Here is a 15,853-nt window from a genome sequence, read left to right as displayed (position 1 = left end):
CTCCCTCTTCTGCAGACTCTCATCCTCACATCCTCACCTAGGAAGGCTCAACATTTCATCCAAATGGGTAGCATCCAAAAGTTGAGAAAAATCTGTTGTTCTTTGATGCAAAAGACAAAGCAGAACATAAGCTAAAATTTGTCAATATTCTTTCTGTGTTAAAGAGACGAATGTTTGTAGAGGCGGTGAAGAACAAGATGCAGAACTCAAATTTCCAGGTGAGCCAGGAGAGGAGAGAAGAGAGAAAACCATAGAACATCAGCAGGAAGCCCAGTTGACAGTAACACTGTGTCTGTTGTGTCCTGAGCATTTAGCATGCGCCATGCACACACAGCTAAGCACTGGACTTGCAGTATCTCATTTAAGCCTCACAACAACCCTATGGGGGGTAGGTTTTGTTATTATACCCAATTCTCAGATGAGGTGTCTGAGGCTTAGAGACTATTTATCCAGAGCCACACTGCTAAGTAGGAGACATCTGACACCCAGGTGAGAGTGCTGGCTTTTCTTCCTTGAGGTTATAAACTTCCAGGTAATAAACCTGATAACACTTCCAATGGTATTTCTCTTGAATTTTACAGGAGCAGCCTCTAAAATTCTTTTAAAAGTTGAGAATTAAGACTTTGAAATCTTGAGCATGTTGAAACATTGCCATTGACAAATCAGCCCTGGAACTGGAATTAAGCCAATCCACGTTCCCACTTTGCAGAAAGTAGAGGCGAGCTCTCAGGAAGCTTGAAAACTGAACACATTTTGGTTGAATAAGAGAGAAGAGACATATTCAAGTTTGATAAAAGGCCACAGTCATTCTGAAGCAACCAAATTATCATGGGTAGAAGAAACAAAGATATTCTAGGTGAGGGATATATTTGGAAAATGGAAGCTTCTTCTCAACCAGCATCCTTGTTCTAAGGCCAGAAGATGGTTACTGTCCCAGAGCAGTACATTAAAATGACAGAGAGCATCCTGGGGGCCCCTATGGATCTGAGACCTTTGCCACCCTGCCAAGTGGAAATTTTAGGAAGTTTGGCACTTATTCATTCACATATACAACTGAAGCGGAGGAGGAAGAAAGAGCCCTAGGCTAGGTTTTGTCTGAGGACCACCTGGGGATGTAAAATGACAGAGGGGATATTGACATGGGCCCCAGATGTTGTGGGAACAGTGTGCTTCTCTGAGATACGAGACCCCCTGGCATCTCACGCTGTCTGTGACTTTAACAGAATAGGGGCAAATGGTGCTTTGGTTGAGAGCAAAGAGCCAGCTTCCCATTTTCCTTGCACTCCAGCTCCAGCTTAGAAGTTGGTGTCTGAGAACTCCTTGGTACAGAAAGGTTTCCTCCAGGTTCCCTGCCAAGTGTAGCTTGGGCGACTCCTTCCTCCAGAGTGGACCTGGAGTCCTTCAGGGGATGGAGTCCCCAGGACCGCATTGATAGAGATGGGACGTGTAAAGTTTTCTCTCTCAGTCTCACATAAGAGACTCCCAGAGTGTCTCAGCCTTTCTCATAACAGAGTCTCCATCTCTAGTACACTTCAGAACTAGCACATTCTTCCTTTTTAAGATCCTATGGGATTCATATCGATTTTATTTTTCCTCTGCAGCTAACAGTCTTCTATAATTGTCAATCATATGCTAAAGGGGAAAATCTTCTAGTTAATGAATTGAATACCTAGTCTAGGCCACATACTGTGCTAGGAACTGGGGACAGACAAATGAACAAAGAAATACGATCCCAGCCTTCATTTATTCAACGAATATTTGTTGAGAGGCCTGCGATATGGCAGGTAATGTTCAGGTGTTAGGATTCAATCCCATTCTCAGTGGCAGCAATATCACCCCCGAGAGGGCATAACTCTACTTTTTTAATGTATAAAGCACAGAAATACATACAGTGCTATCTGTAATAATCAAATTTCATGGAGGTAAGAACTTCCCAGGTGGCTCGGCGGTGAAGAATCTGCCTGCAATGCAGGAGATGCGGATTTGATCCCTGGGCTGGGGAGACCCCTGTAGAAGGAAATGGCAACCCACTCCAATGTTCTTGCCTGGGAAATCCCATGGACAGAGGAGCCTGGTGGGCTACATTCCATGGAATCTCAAAAGAGCTGGACACGACTTAGCGGCTAAACAACAAAAGCGATTAGGAAAAAAATGTCTAAGAAGTCTCTTTAAGGAAAACGATGATAGTGAAAAAAAGAGTGAGAAATGCCGAGTTAGATCAATGAAGACATATGTAAAACTCCTAGTCTTTCATGGCTTTTCATTCTGGGGCAAATAAAAAAACAAATATTGGGTTGGATGAAAAGTTAATTCGGGTTTTACCATTAAAATGTTATGGGAAAACCCAGATGAACTTTTTGACCAACCCAGTACTTTCTGTTGTTCCTGAGCTCAGGAACACTTTCCACAGGGACCTCTCCATCCCCCTCCCCAGTCCAAGGACCAGGAGAGGCCTCCCTGAAGTAGGGATGTTGAAAACCAAGACCTGAGGTGGTGCGGGAATGAACTGGGATCTTTGTGCCCAGATCTGCCACTTCAGTATGCCCTGAGTTAATTCCCAGTTAATTTCCAAATTTCCAATTTAAATGTCCTTGAATGACAGGCTCCTATCCTGGTCTTGTTCTTCTAAGGGTGAGCAGGGAATGTGATTCCAAACATGCAGGATGAACGCCTGTTGCTGCCTGAGGTCCCTGGCTCGGGACAAACCCAGCCAGGCTCTCCCCACCCCTCGGGCCCACACTTGAATTTTCACATTTCCCATTCCTCACCCCTTCCTTTTCCCAGTTCAGCCATCCCTTCTGCCTTTTGCTGTCCCCGACCTCATCACTCAAAAAAGTGGCCCAAAGCTTGCTCTCTGGTGCTTCCCACCCCAAGCTCATGGCAGACCTGGTACTTGGGGGAACCTGGGACTAAGGAATCTTCATTTTTAACAAACACCCAGGCTCTTGCTCCAACAGCCAACCCCACACCAGGTCAGGGCACTGGCCCTAGGGACCCATCCAATTTTATTGAAAATCAAACTAAAAGGGATACAAAGTAAAACTGGTTTAGAGGCAAAAGATTTTCAACATTTGCTGCCTGTTTTCCTTTTATCTGGGCATTCCCGCCAATATTTACTCTGTGGGCTACTGTAGAGATGTTAGCCCATCTCACCCTGAAATGTTTTCCTGCAATGATTTTGAAAGCAATCTCAAAGTACATTTCAAGGTTCCTGGCAGCCACCCGCACAGGTCAGGCACAGAACGTGATTTTTAAGCCTGTCTTAAAGTGAAAAAGAGTTACAGAGATGGTCCTTCCATTTAAATACACTCAGAACCTCCTCTCAACCCCCAAGGAAGACAGGACATTCTGGTCCCTATCTGACAGATGAGGAGACCAAGGATCATGCTTTCAGAGGCAGAGCTGAAACTTGACTACCTGTAGGCCTTCTTTCCCCAGGGGCATGAGTTGGAGTCAAAAACTTGCAGGAAATAGGGCTGGTGATGTGAAGCCTGTTGGAAAGAAACTTGCAAGTTACAATCATATCTACAGGATAAACAGAACCATGTAAGAGAGAGATTCTTGGGTTTCAATGAATAGAAACCTATTCAGAAAGAGGGAGGGGGCTGTTATAAGGATGTAAGAGTGAGTGCCTCATAAATACTGAGAGCTGAGAGAGACCCTGGCCTCAAAAGAGAACTGGTAGGCCATCATCTCCCAAGCATCATCTCTCTTACACACAAACACACACAGAGAGCTCATATCACCTCTCTGTGTCTAAATCTCCCCTGATCTCTTCTATCGCTGGTCATGTGATAAAAAGGGATGACCTCACAGTCCCCCAGTTCAAAGAACCAGCTCAGGTAGTAAGTAACATCATAGAGGCCATAATCCTAAATCCTGGGAGTGACCATCTGAAAAGCCGAGCCGGTGCCAAAGTGCCCGATCAGCTAAGACCAGGGACAGAGTCATACTCATGACTCCCCCCAAGCCAGGGGCAGTGCTTAGAATAGGGTTAGACAAACTCCCCTTGAATATCCTGCATTTTCTCCCCCTAAGACGTTAGAGACAAGACATTCAGTTTAGTAACAGCTTTTCAAGGGAAAGTCTATCCCAATGAATGTGCCCATGGTCAGAAACTCCTGGTTTCAAAAAAAAAAAAAAAAGAAAATATAAGAAGAGAAAGCGTTATCTGTATATCTGGAAGGGAGTACACTGGAATGTCAATAAGGTTACCTGTGAGTAGTGTGAGAATGGTGGATTATTTTAGCTTCTTTTTGCACACATCTATGTCTGTATATAATTTCTTTTTTACAAATACTTTATTTTGAGCAAAAAAACCCATTTGAATGGTATATTTGGGGATCTCCTTAAACTTGTCAAGTTTGTGCATTTGTTGCTCTTGTTGAAGGTTGGAGCCAGAAAAGCCATTGCAAAGATGGACCAAGAAAGAGAGATGCTAAAGAGAGAGATGTCCAGCAAGTCCAGCCAGAGCCTTCTGTTTTCTAAGCCTGGTGGAAGGAACTAGAAATATCATCCCGCCGGGTCTCACGAGATCCTCCTCTCTGAGTCAGAGAGAATCTTCTGCACCAAATCACAAAGACACTTTTTTAAGACTTAAAAGATTGTTACCCTGTGTGTTGCTTCCTAGACTGATATTTTGCACAGAGCAATTTTTCGGAGTGTGTGGGGAGAGGGGCTCTTTTCACAGCTATCTACGAATATAAACGCACTCAGGCATGTGAAGAATTAGTTCGAAATTCTGACTCCTAGGCCTAGTAGATAAACTTACGTGTCTGGGTTGTGACATACCCAAATGTCACACCTCCACGGAGCTCCAAGAAACCCACAGTTGAGAAAACCCAGAAATGTTACTGGGGCCACAGGACAGAAAGGTAACCTCAGGGACTCCTGGGGCCACGGTATAGTGCATTTATATATGAATTTCTTATAATAAATGTGAACACCAACCTGTTTTTATCGCTTCCATAACAATGAGTCACATGTATATGGCACTCTGCAGTTTTCAAAACCCTTCTCATCTAATCTTCCTCCAAGCCCTGGGAGGTAAATAATATTATATTCCCCATTTTACAAATGAGGAAGCTGAGGTCCAGAGAGGTTAAATGGTCCATCTAAAGTCACACAGCTAGGAAATTCAAGGGTTGGGTCTGGAACCCAGGTATTTAACTCCCGTCTCACACTGCCCATCCTGTCACAGCAGGATAAGCCCAGTAGTTCAAGTCACAGGCCATCAGGACAGGCCAACTACCCAATCACCAAAAGGCACACACTGCCCAGGTGGACACACTCTTTTTCCATGGTATTTGGAGAGACTTTCATTTTTGCCCTCTCTGCAGCCACCTGTCCTCTCCCTGCCTTTCTTACACAGCCAAGACCACCAAATAAAATGGGAGGAACAGCAGAAGTCATGAATATCACTAATTTTTTTAATTTTAAAAAGCCACAATAAAAATATTTTTGTATTTTAAAACCAAATGCATTCTTTATACTGATTAAAACTAGAAGAAAATAGGAAAAATTATTTGTGTGATATTCCACTAAAGGTACATCTTACACAGTGAGAAGGTACATCTTACACATGACCTTAAAAATAATCTTGAAGGGAATTCCCTGGTGATCCAGTGGTTAAGGCTCCATGCTTTCAAGGCAGGGGTTACAGGTTCAATCCCTGATCAGGGAACTAAGATCCCACATGCCTCATGGTAGTGCAGCAAAAAAATAAAATAAAATAATTTTTTAAAAGAAGTTTTAAATTATTTTTAAAAAATAATAATAGTAATCTTGAAAACCCCAGTTTTTCATAAAGATATGATATTACTTACACTTCACCATATCCCCAAAATCCAAAAAGCAGTCTCCACCACCAGAAAAGATCACTGGGTTAGACAGTAGTTAAGAAGCTGGCTAATGTTTGGAAGCCAAATTGTGTGTGGGGGAAGAAATACTTAATTTGGTTGAACATGAATATTTGAATTTGCAGAAGTCAAATGTGATGCCTCTGTGACTCCACTGTATTTTAGGTGTATTTTAGGTCTCTCAAAGGACATGTTAATTTTATCATATCAACTTTGCAACCCACGATGGTGATTTCCTTTCTTCACTCCTTGAACTAGATGGTTCTTTGGGTATCACCTTAGCCACATACCCCTTTCTGTGAGAATGCACACTGCCCCCCCAATCAGGCTTGCCCTCGCTAATGCTGCTCTCTTGGCCACAGCTGGTTGGTTGAGCAGTAGATAGTCTACCCAAGCCAGACCAATCAGGTTTCACTTCTAATCCAAGCTGGGCCAATCAGCACCTCCACCCTTGGTATTGGAAGTAGGGCATAGGATCACCACACAGGTCATTAGTGGTATGGAGATGAGGTCTTGATGCAGTTCCCAGCTAGTGTGCCCATTTCTTCCACTGTGTTTGGAGAAGCAAAGCCAGTCTGAAATGAGACAGCCGTGATAGGTAAACAACAAGTGGAGACAAGAAACCAAGAGCACCAGAGAGACAGTGCAGGGGACACCACAAGCCCCTTAGTCACCACCCCCCTCTCCTGGATAAGCTGAAGGTTAAACACCTTCATTTCCCAGCTTCCCTTGCAGCTAGACTCAGCCATGTTGCCCAGTTCTGGCCAATGACATGCAAGTGAAGGTCCTGGGCAGGGCTTCCCATCTGGAATTAAAGGCAAGACTTTGCTAGGAGAAAGATTCTTCTCTTTGTCCCTTTGTCTTGTCTGCTTTTTCTCTCCTGAAGCTCAGACTTGGAGCTGGAGCAGCCATGCTGGGAATCACCAGGAAACAAGCAAGAGGCCAAAGCCCACCTCGAGGACAATGGAGTGGAAAGATATGAAAAGCCTGGGTGGGAGCCTGGTAACATCACTGTGCTGTACACCACAGTGTACAGAACAGCCTACCTCTGTACATCCTGTTGTGTGAATAAATAAATCCCTCTCTAAGTCACTGTAGTCAGGTGTACCTGTGTGTGCTATGGAGCAAACCACTTAAAACTTCCCAATGTTAGTCACTCAGTCACGTCTGACTCTTTGTGACCGCCAGTCTCCTCTGGCCATGGCATTCTCCAGGCAAGAACACTAGAATGGGCTTCCATTCCCTTCTCCAGGGGATCTTCCCGACCCAGAGATTAAACCTGGGTCTCCTGCACTGCAGGCAGATTCTTTACCATCTGAGCAACTTGCTGACTTACAATGGCGCACATTATTTCTCATGATTTCATGGGTCAAGCAGGACACACGTACTGGTCTGGGCTGGCCTGGCTGGAGCTGGATGACTCTGGATGCCTCGTGTACATGCCTGGTCATTGACAGGCAAGTGGGTGAGGACAGTGGTTCTCAATCAGGGGCGATTTTGTCACCCAGGGAATATTGGGCAATATCTGGACACAACTTTGGTTGTTTAACTGGCATGGGGGGGGGTGCAACTATCTAGGGCAGTATTCCCCAACCTCTGGGTCTAATGCCTGATGATCTGAGGTAGGGAAGATGTAATAAAAATAGAAATAAAGTGTACAATAAATATAATGCACTTGAAATCATCCTGAAAACATCCCTCTGCCTCAGTCCATGGAATCTTCCATGAAACTTGTCCCTGGTGCCAGAAAAGGTGAGGACCGCTGATCTGGGGGTAGAGGCCAGGGATGCTGCTTAGCATCTCACAGTGCACAGAACCGCTCCCCACAACAAAGACTTATTTGATTCGAAATGTTAACAGTACTGAGAATGAGAAACCCTGGTCTAGAAAGGCATCAGCTGGGATTTCTGTCTCTGCCTGGTGTGATCTCTCATTGCCCAGCAGGTCAGACCAAGCCACAGGTTCCCAAGAGCTGCAGGAGAGACCAAGGCCCAAAGCACACTTTTCAAGTCTCCACCTGCCTTGTGTTTGCTAATATGTCATCAGACAAAGCAAACTGCACACCAGGGTTCATCTGGGAGAGGCTGCACATTTTCACCTACCCACGTCAAGGCTTCTGTTATTTAAAAGCTGAAAGCATTCCAACTGACACAAAAAGTTACCCTAATTCCCGATGACTTTCTGGTTCCTGGTTTCTTTCCTGGGAAAGACCAGTTCTAGGGCCTGCCCTTGGGTTCCACTAGGACAGTGTAACGCTCCAGGGTTTCTGGTCGCAAACAACAGAAACGTCCTGTGGCTAACTTGTTTAAGAGAGGGAGCTTATCGAAAGGCGACAAGGTAGGTTAGAGAACCACAGGGTGAGCAAAGCTGAGACGTCAGGACCATCAGGAGAAAAGTCAGGACTGTCAGGAACCAACTCTTCTTTCCCATAGATGTCCTCTTTTTTTTGCTTCAGCTGGTTTGAGTTTCTGTTATTGCAAACAAAATGGCCTCTATTAAAACACTCTTGGGACTTCCCTGGTGGTCCAGTTGTTAGGTCATCACCTTGCAATGTGGAGGGTGCCAGTTCCATCCTTGTTCAGGGAGCTAGGATCCCACATGCCTTGCGGCTGAAAAACCAAAATGTAAAACAGAAACAATATTGTAATACATTCAATGAAGACTTTTTTTAAAAGACACTCTGGTACATGGCCCCACTGGTAGCTCTGAGAAGCTCCCAGTGACCTTTCCCCTGGGGTTGTTCCAAGGGACAACAAGGGACAGGTGGCTTCACCCTCCTCCCAGATCTCCCAATCTTCTGGTCCTTCCGAGAGGCTAAATCAAACAATTTCCTCCCACCCTTGCCAATGGCCATCCATTTGGATTCGTGACTTTGCAGATAAGGTGCCCTTCTCGAGCAACTTGGCACAGCCAACCACGCCTGCTGTTGTGGAAACCAGAGTCATGAAGTGTCTGCGGGAAAAAACAGCTTCTGCCAGATCTGCATTCCCAAGTGTGTTCCTGGTAAATGGAGAGGTTCCTAATTTTCTAGGGTCTTAAGAATGAAAGCAATACACCGAGGATGATGAGAGGAAACCCAACACATGCTCACACTGATGCGCTCCTCTTTTCCGTACTAAGGTTCCTAAAGCCTCTTTTCTGTACTGAGGTTAGGGCGCCCAGTGAGGGTAGACTATTTCAGCTTATCAGCTTGGCCTCATTTCCATCAAGATGCACTGCTTGCATTCATCTACTCAGTGTCCCGAGTTATTTTGGGCCCATTCATGACCTTATGTCCCTGCTTTTGTTTTTAAACATTTTTCTTTGTCCATCTGTTCCCTAGGAATCCATCACAATGCCTCCTTCCTGCAGTGGGAAGCATTAGCAGATTCCTTGTTTTGACTTTACTCTCATAATGCTTTCATTCCTAAGACCCTAAGAAATTGGAGGCAGAAATTTTATCTTCTGGCTCACCGTGGTCTAATCATCAGAGGTACTCTATTCGGATCAATCACTTTTATGGTTAAACAATCAGCCTTCATTCATTCAGGCAACAAATGCTGGGTACCTACTATGAGCCTGATGCAAAGAACTGACTCATTGGAAAAGACTCTGATTCTGGGAAGGAATGAAGGCAGGAGAGAAGAAGGGGATGGCAGAGGATGAGATGGTTGGATGGCATCGCCGACTCGATGGACACGAGTTTTAGCAAGCTCCGGGAGTTGGTGATGGACAGGAAAGCCTGGTGTGCTGCAGTCCATGGGGTCACAAAGAGTCGGACACGACTGAGTGACTGAACTGACTGAGTGTGCACCAGGCACTAATGATACTGTGCTAGATCTCGTAGCCTGCACCTCTGCTCCCCTGTCTTCACCATCTGACCCGCTGCTCACCTGAGGAGTGGAATCGATCATTTAGTGGGTGTGTTGCCTGGGAGAGCTCACCTGTAACATTCCCATCCTCTTTTTTGGCTTTCTATGAGATTCCTGCTGGGCCTTCTCTAGAGAGAGCTGCACACAACAGTTACCCTTTTCTGGAAGTTTCTTTGTGCCTTTCAACAATTGAATTTTAATAGCTAATAATTGCAAACTTGTTAGAGCATCCTTGCCAGCCATCAGATCCTGCGCTAAGCACAGCCCAGACATTATCACTTTCAGTCCTCACTGTGTATATCACTCCTATTTCACATGTGAAAACAATAAGAAATAAGTTACTTGCCCAAGAGAAAAAGCCTCAGAGCTCAGACTTCACACTCAACTGCCCCAATGCAGCGCTTTCCTCAGTGAAGTCTAGGAACCAGCTTGTTATCTACTGGTCAATGAAGATTGGGTTGGCAAACTTTTTCTATAAAGGGCCATTTCCCTTTGTGAATGGGGTCAATGTCATGACTACTCAACTCTGCCTTTGTAGCATGATAACTGAACAAATGAGCATGGCTGTGTCCCAATAAAAACTTTATTTATAAAGATAGTCAGGAGGCCAGATGTGCCAGACCCATGTTAGACACTTACCCAGACTAGATTGTTAACATCTGCATGGCTATTGCCTGCCACATAACTACCAGGAAGCCAGTTTATCAACATCTCCATCACTGAGAGCATCTGGAGCTTCTACTATGAACCATGCACTTCACTAAACACTTCACATAAATTTTCTCATTTAATCCTCTCAAGTACTCCGGGAGGAGAGATCCATTGCCATTTATAGACAATGCAACTGAGGCCTCTAGAAAGGTAAAACAGGCTGCCCTAAATCACCCCAAAGGGATTTCCAGATCCAGATCCTAACCATGATGCAACACTGCCTTTCACCATCACAGCCCTGCATCTGAACAATAGGAAGCTTCACAGGTGAATCAGGAGAACTGCCTTCCACTGAACCAAGCTTGAAGAAAATAAGACTTCATGACAAATCCCTTCCTCTCGGCATCCTGGCTTACTCGCCCCTTCTCAGAGTCCCCTAATTTCTTTAGTTACTACCTGAGTTCAGGTGTCCCTGGCCTGGGCACCGTGCTCTCTCTTCCAACCAACTTTGCCTGCCTCGGCTTTGTGCTAATTTGACAACCTGCTTTCCAGTTTCCCAAATCCTCATGTTCCCCTGCAGCGGCCACATGCACTGTTTACCCCTACTCTCCTTTTATTCCTTCCAGCTTGTCTGCTGAGCGGAGAGCTCTAAATGACCTCTGGGCCTTATCGATGCCCAAGGACCAGCAGGTCACAGGGCTGCAATCCCTATCTGATGCTGCTGATGCTGTCCTCAGAGGAGCAGGGGACAGATACTTGAGAGGTTTGTTGTCCAGGAGATCCTGTTAACTTTGTGTTGAGTCATGTGGGTGCACAGAAGTGTCACTTTACTCTTTCTTAGCGGTGACCTTGAGACCTGAAAACCAGCCACCGGATGCTCAGGAGGGGACACAGGAGAAAACACCCAGTCCATCCTGAGCCCTCAGGCAGAGCAGGCCATCATGCATTCAGTCAACCTTGATTTCTCCAACCTGACCTTGGGCCAGGCACCATGCTGGCACTGAGGAGCCGAAGCTGAACCAGACAGACAGGTCCCTTCCCCCAGGAAACTGTGCTGGGGCAGGGTGGGGTGGGAGGTGTCGGATAGTTTACGAACAGCGTCATTGTGGGTGGTTATAAATACTGAGTCCCAGCCAGAGGCTTGTTAGCTGGAACAGTCATAGCCGTTGTCAGTCCCCCAGCGTGGGTCCAACAGTTCTCACTCTTCAAACTGGCTAGTCCCACTCTCCCCACCCCCATTCCCACTCTTGCACATGGCCGGGAGAATTCCAGGACCAGAGCCTGGTGCGCAACACACTTAATAAATAGGTCTTGATTGCCTGGATGGAGATGCACACTGTTTTCATAGAATAGTATGAAAATCGAAATCAGCTGCCCATATTATTGCCATCTTTGGCAAAGGTCCAGGAAGGCCCTGTAGATGCAACACTGCTGGGTTTTAAGCCACAAGATACACACACACACACACACACTCACTCTCTCTCTCTCTCTTTCTCTCTCTCTGAGCATTTAAGACAGGGCTAAGACTTAAGCTGTGTCCAAGTTGTTAAACTTGGACACAGAACTGCCTGGGGTTTAACAGAAGCAGAAATCACGCTCAGCCTTCTTCTCCCAGCCTGTCCATTTGGGCATATGCAACTGATTAGAAAGACCATCTTGATTTTCAAGTAGATTCAACACATCCAAGATAACCACAGAAAGAGAGCTTGTGAGAGAGAGAGGTTGGCTTCTAATGACCAGCAACCACCTGCAGGCCTTGGCCCCATCACACCCTTTCCCACCTGCCCCGCTCTGCGGTCCTGTGAGCGCCTCCTGACGCAGCTCGCCCGCTGCCCGCTATGCATGGCTTCCAGACTTGGCAGGAGGTGAGAAAGCCTCTGAGACCAACCAGGCTGTGACCTCATTTTTTGCTGTCACTCCTCCAATCGCTCCAAATGGGTATCTGGGCTGTCCCTCAACTTTGACCTCTGTGCACCTTTCTCCATCCATCATAGGTTTGCTGGTGACCATGGAGGGTTTGTGATGATGAATGAGTAAACCGGTGTTTATAAAGTGCCAAGTAAGTGAGTACTGTAGTTTATGAACTGACTCTATCTCCTCCGGTCTCCCTAATCCTTTCTTGTTTTCCAAGCATCTCAGGCTGGAGGGACCACCCAGTCCTATCCAGCTCTGGAATGCCCCTCAAAGTTCTCTACATCTGCCCCCATCACCCGAGAGCTCTTCCCAACTCCTCCCTGTGTCTCCCTCCTGTTTTTCAAAGGGCTGTTGTTTTTCTTAATATTGCTTTACCCCTCCCCAAAAGACAGTTACACAAGTAGATGTGGGAGGAAGCTAAAAAACATAAGTCAACGATGACTAAGTCTGCCTAGCTCCCTCATCGCTGGAATATTGTCAGAATCGGCTCTCTCTCACCCCTGCCTCTGTAAAAATCCTTTGCCGAGGGTGTGATTTTTTCCTGAAGATCATTCTTTCCACATGACCAAATGTTGTCATGCATAACTAGTCCAGAGCATTTCTTTCTGCCCAAATCCATTCTTGGGGCACAGCACTCAGGGTCACTCAGAAGTGATTTTTCCCTAATGGACAGGCAGCTGGGTGGTTCCTGGAAGTTTCACTAGCAATCAGGGATGATCAGTTATCCCAGAGTTTTCTTCCCCCCACTACTTCTCTGGTTTCTGAATAAGTGCTTTTCCTGAAGTCCAATGACCTCAGAAGGAAAGAGTTCAAATAAAATCCAGCATGCATCTCCAGCTTTGGAGCAGACAACAAGGCCTCTGAAATGAGACAGACACCAAGCAGCCTGAGCTCCTGCTCCACAGTCCCAGAGCCTCAGACCCCTCAACCCCTGAACACTAGTGACAGAATCAGCCCAAGAGGTGTTAAAAGGGCTCGCCCATTGGGCAGCACTTCCTGAGCTCTGTCTGAGCATAAGAGCCACAAGGTCTGGTGTTCTGCTCCTCTTTTACATGATGCAATAGGTAATGAACAGGAATTCCCCCAACTGTGCATCACGGAGCCCGCCCTGCCTCCAGAGGGTTGTGTTCACACAAGCCAAATGGGCAATTGACCAGAGCATTTAATACTTAAGAGTCTGTGTGAATAATCCAAACCAAAATCCCAGGTTTTTTACATACATGTAAATTGTTCTTCACAAAAGCAAACCCTAACCTAATCCTTCACTGCTAAAAAGTTGGCTCCCAGAAACAAAACATTTCATAATAAAGGCAGCCCTATTTCATGCAGACCCATTATGAATCATAGGTTGGGGCAAATTGAGGTCTATCAGATTTTAAGTAATTAACTGCCTAAAAAGGAAAGCTTAGAATTTGCAAACCCAAGCATTTGCAGGCATAATTTTTAAAGTTTCGATCTATACCATGTCCCCAGGTTTTTGCATTCAATAAAAACCCAACTATTTTGCCTCTGATGAGTCCTTGAAGAAAACACATGGGAGGTACAGAAACTTAGCTCTTAAAAGTAGCTGGACCAAATTGCCCAAGACCAGCAGAAACTTAATTCCAAACTTAAAGAAGAACAAAATCACATCATTTAAGCTGAATATCTTTATTGAACTCAGAAACAGTCCAACACATTTCTCAAAAATAAGTTGATGAAAATTTCATATTTTCTGAACCCTGAAGAGTTTTTTTCTCAATTTTATTCTTTTTAAAATGCCTTTTAAATTAATTATCAGTTCAGTTCAGTCTCTCAGTTGTGTCTGACTCTTTGTGACCCCATGAACTGCAGCACGCCAGGCCTCTCTTTCCATCACCAGCTCCCGGAGTTTACTCAAACTCATGTCCATCAAGTCAGTGATGCCTTCCAACCACCTCATCCTCTGTCATTCCCTTCTCCTCCCATCTTCAATCTTTCCTAGCATCAGGGTCTTTTCCAATGAGTTAGTTCTTTGCATCAGGTGGCCAGAGTATTGGAGTTTCAGCTTCAGCATCAGTCCTTCCAATGAATATTCAGGACTAATTTCCTTTAGGATTGACTGGTTGGATCTCCTTGCAGTCCAAGGGACTCTCAAGAGTCTTCTCCAACACCACAGTTCAAAAGCATCAGCTCTTCAGCACCCAGCTTTCTTTATAGTCCAACTCTCACAGCCATACATGACTAGTGGAAAAACCATAGCTTTGACTAGATGGTCCTTTGTTGGCAAAGTAACATCTGTGCTTTTTAATATGCTGTCTAGGTTGGTCATAGCTTTTCTTCCAATGAGCAAGTGTCTTTTAATTTCTTGGCTGCAGTCACCATCTACAGTGATTTTGGAGCCCAAAAAAATTAATTCTAGCAATATCCTTTTTTTTTTTAAGGAAAGCATTTTTTTTCTTTTAAGTCATTGAATTTGTTTCAACACTGCCTCTGTTTTCTGTTTTGGTTTTTTGACCCGGAGGCATGTGGGGTCTTAGCTCCCTGATCAGGAATGAACCCATACATTGGAAGTGCAGAGTCTTAACCCCTGGAACGCCAGGGGAGTCCCAGCAATATTCTTAAACTGTGGGAAATCGACAGATATCAATTGAGGATCTGTTCTGTGGGAATCAGTCTGTAACAGCTCGCTGGTTTTACATTCTCAAGGGCTGTTTCCAGAGCACTGGTTTTTTTAAGGCCATAAGCCCATCCCTTCTCTGGGGGAAGCTGTTTCTGCAGAGTCTTGAGAATGATCCTAACATTTTAGAGAATAAGCGCAAAGCATAGTAGTGATTCTCAAACTTCATGTAGCCAAACGCCCCTGGGTGTCTGTTAAAATGTAGATTTCTGGGTCCCACTCCAGAGATCAGTTTTGTTTTTCTGGATTGGAGCCTGGAAATTGGTATTATCAACCAGCCCCTCTCCTCCCCTGCAGGAGTCCCGATGCTGGAAGTTTTAAGGTGACAGACCAGACCACAGAGAGAAATTCTCTGTCTGGCCTCTTCCTGACACCCCTTGAGTCTTGGGAGAGGACACCTCTTCTCTGAGGTCCCCACTGAAATGGCAACATCAAGATCTCCCTGCCAGCTCCCCTGAAATAAAGTCACAGACGACTGCGTGGCCCGGGAGCTATTCTGCCAAGTCATTCATGTTATGTGCTGACCCGCGGGGAGAAGACCAGGCCCTTCTCCCTTGCTCTCGCCCCCTGTCTCCGAGGACCTCTCAAGACTGAGGCCCAACGCCATCTCCCTCGCAGCTGCTGGTCCATCCCTTTCCAAAAGATGCGGCGGCTGCATCTGCGGGTACATCTACACAGGGTATCCTGCACACCGAGTCCACCTTCTTCATTAGCCCCGCAGCCCTCACGGGGAGCGCCAGTGTGTAACATCGAGTGGTCTCCATAGCAACCGACAGGGTGTCACGCCGACACGAGATTACGACCTCACGGCGTGGGGATTCCAGAGAAGGGGTTGGGGACGGCGCCCCCCTGAGTCCCAGACCCACGCCCAAACTGCAGGGAAGGACCCCCCACTTGCTTCCCGCCTCGATCGCCTGACCCCTCCCGCTCCGTTGGCACAG

General features: G+C 45.9%; 1 protein-coding gene across 1 annotated transcript in view; it reads left to right on the top strand.

The window, feature by feature from the left end:
• FHAD1 (forkhead associated phosphopeptide binding domain 1) overlaps window positions 1-15,659 on the top strand; it is a 171,084-nt gene extending 155,425 nt beyond the window's left edge. Inside the window, exons 33-34 of the mRNA XM_065937152.1 lie at window positions 165-218; window positions 15,531-15,659. Coding sequence (XP_065793224.1) covers window positions 165-218; window positions 15,531-15,659 — 183 coding nt within the window. The remainder of the gene's footprint in view (window positions 1-164; window positions 219-15,530) is intronic.
• The last annotated feature ends 194 nt before the right edge of the window (window positions 15,660-15,853 follow it).

Source organism: Muntiacus reevesi, chromosome 5, assembly GCF_963930625.1.
Source record: "Muntiacus reevesi chromosome 5, mMunRee1.1, whole genome shotgun sequence".
NCBI classification, from domain to species: domain Eukaryota; kingdom Metazoa; phylum Chordata; class Mammalia; order Artiodactyla; family Cervidae; genus Muntiacus; species Muntiacus reevesi.
This window is presented reverse-complemented; position numbering and strand designations above follow the sequence as displayed.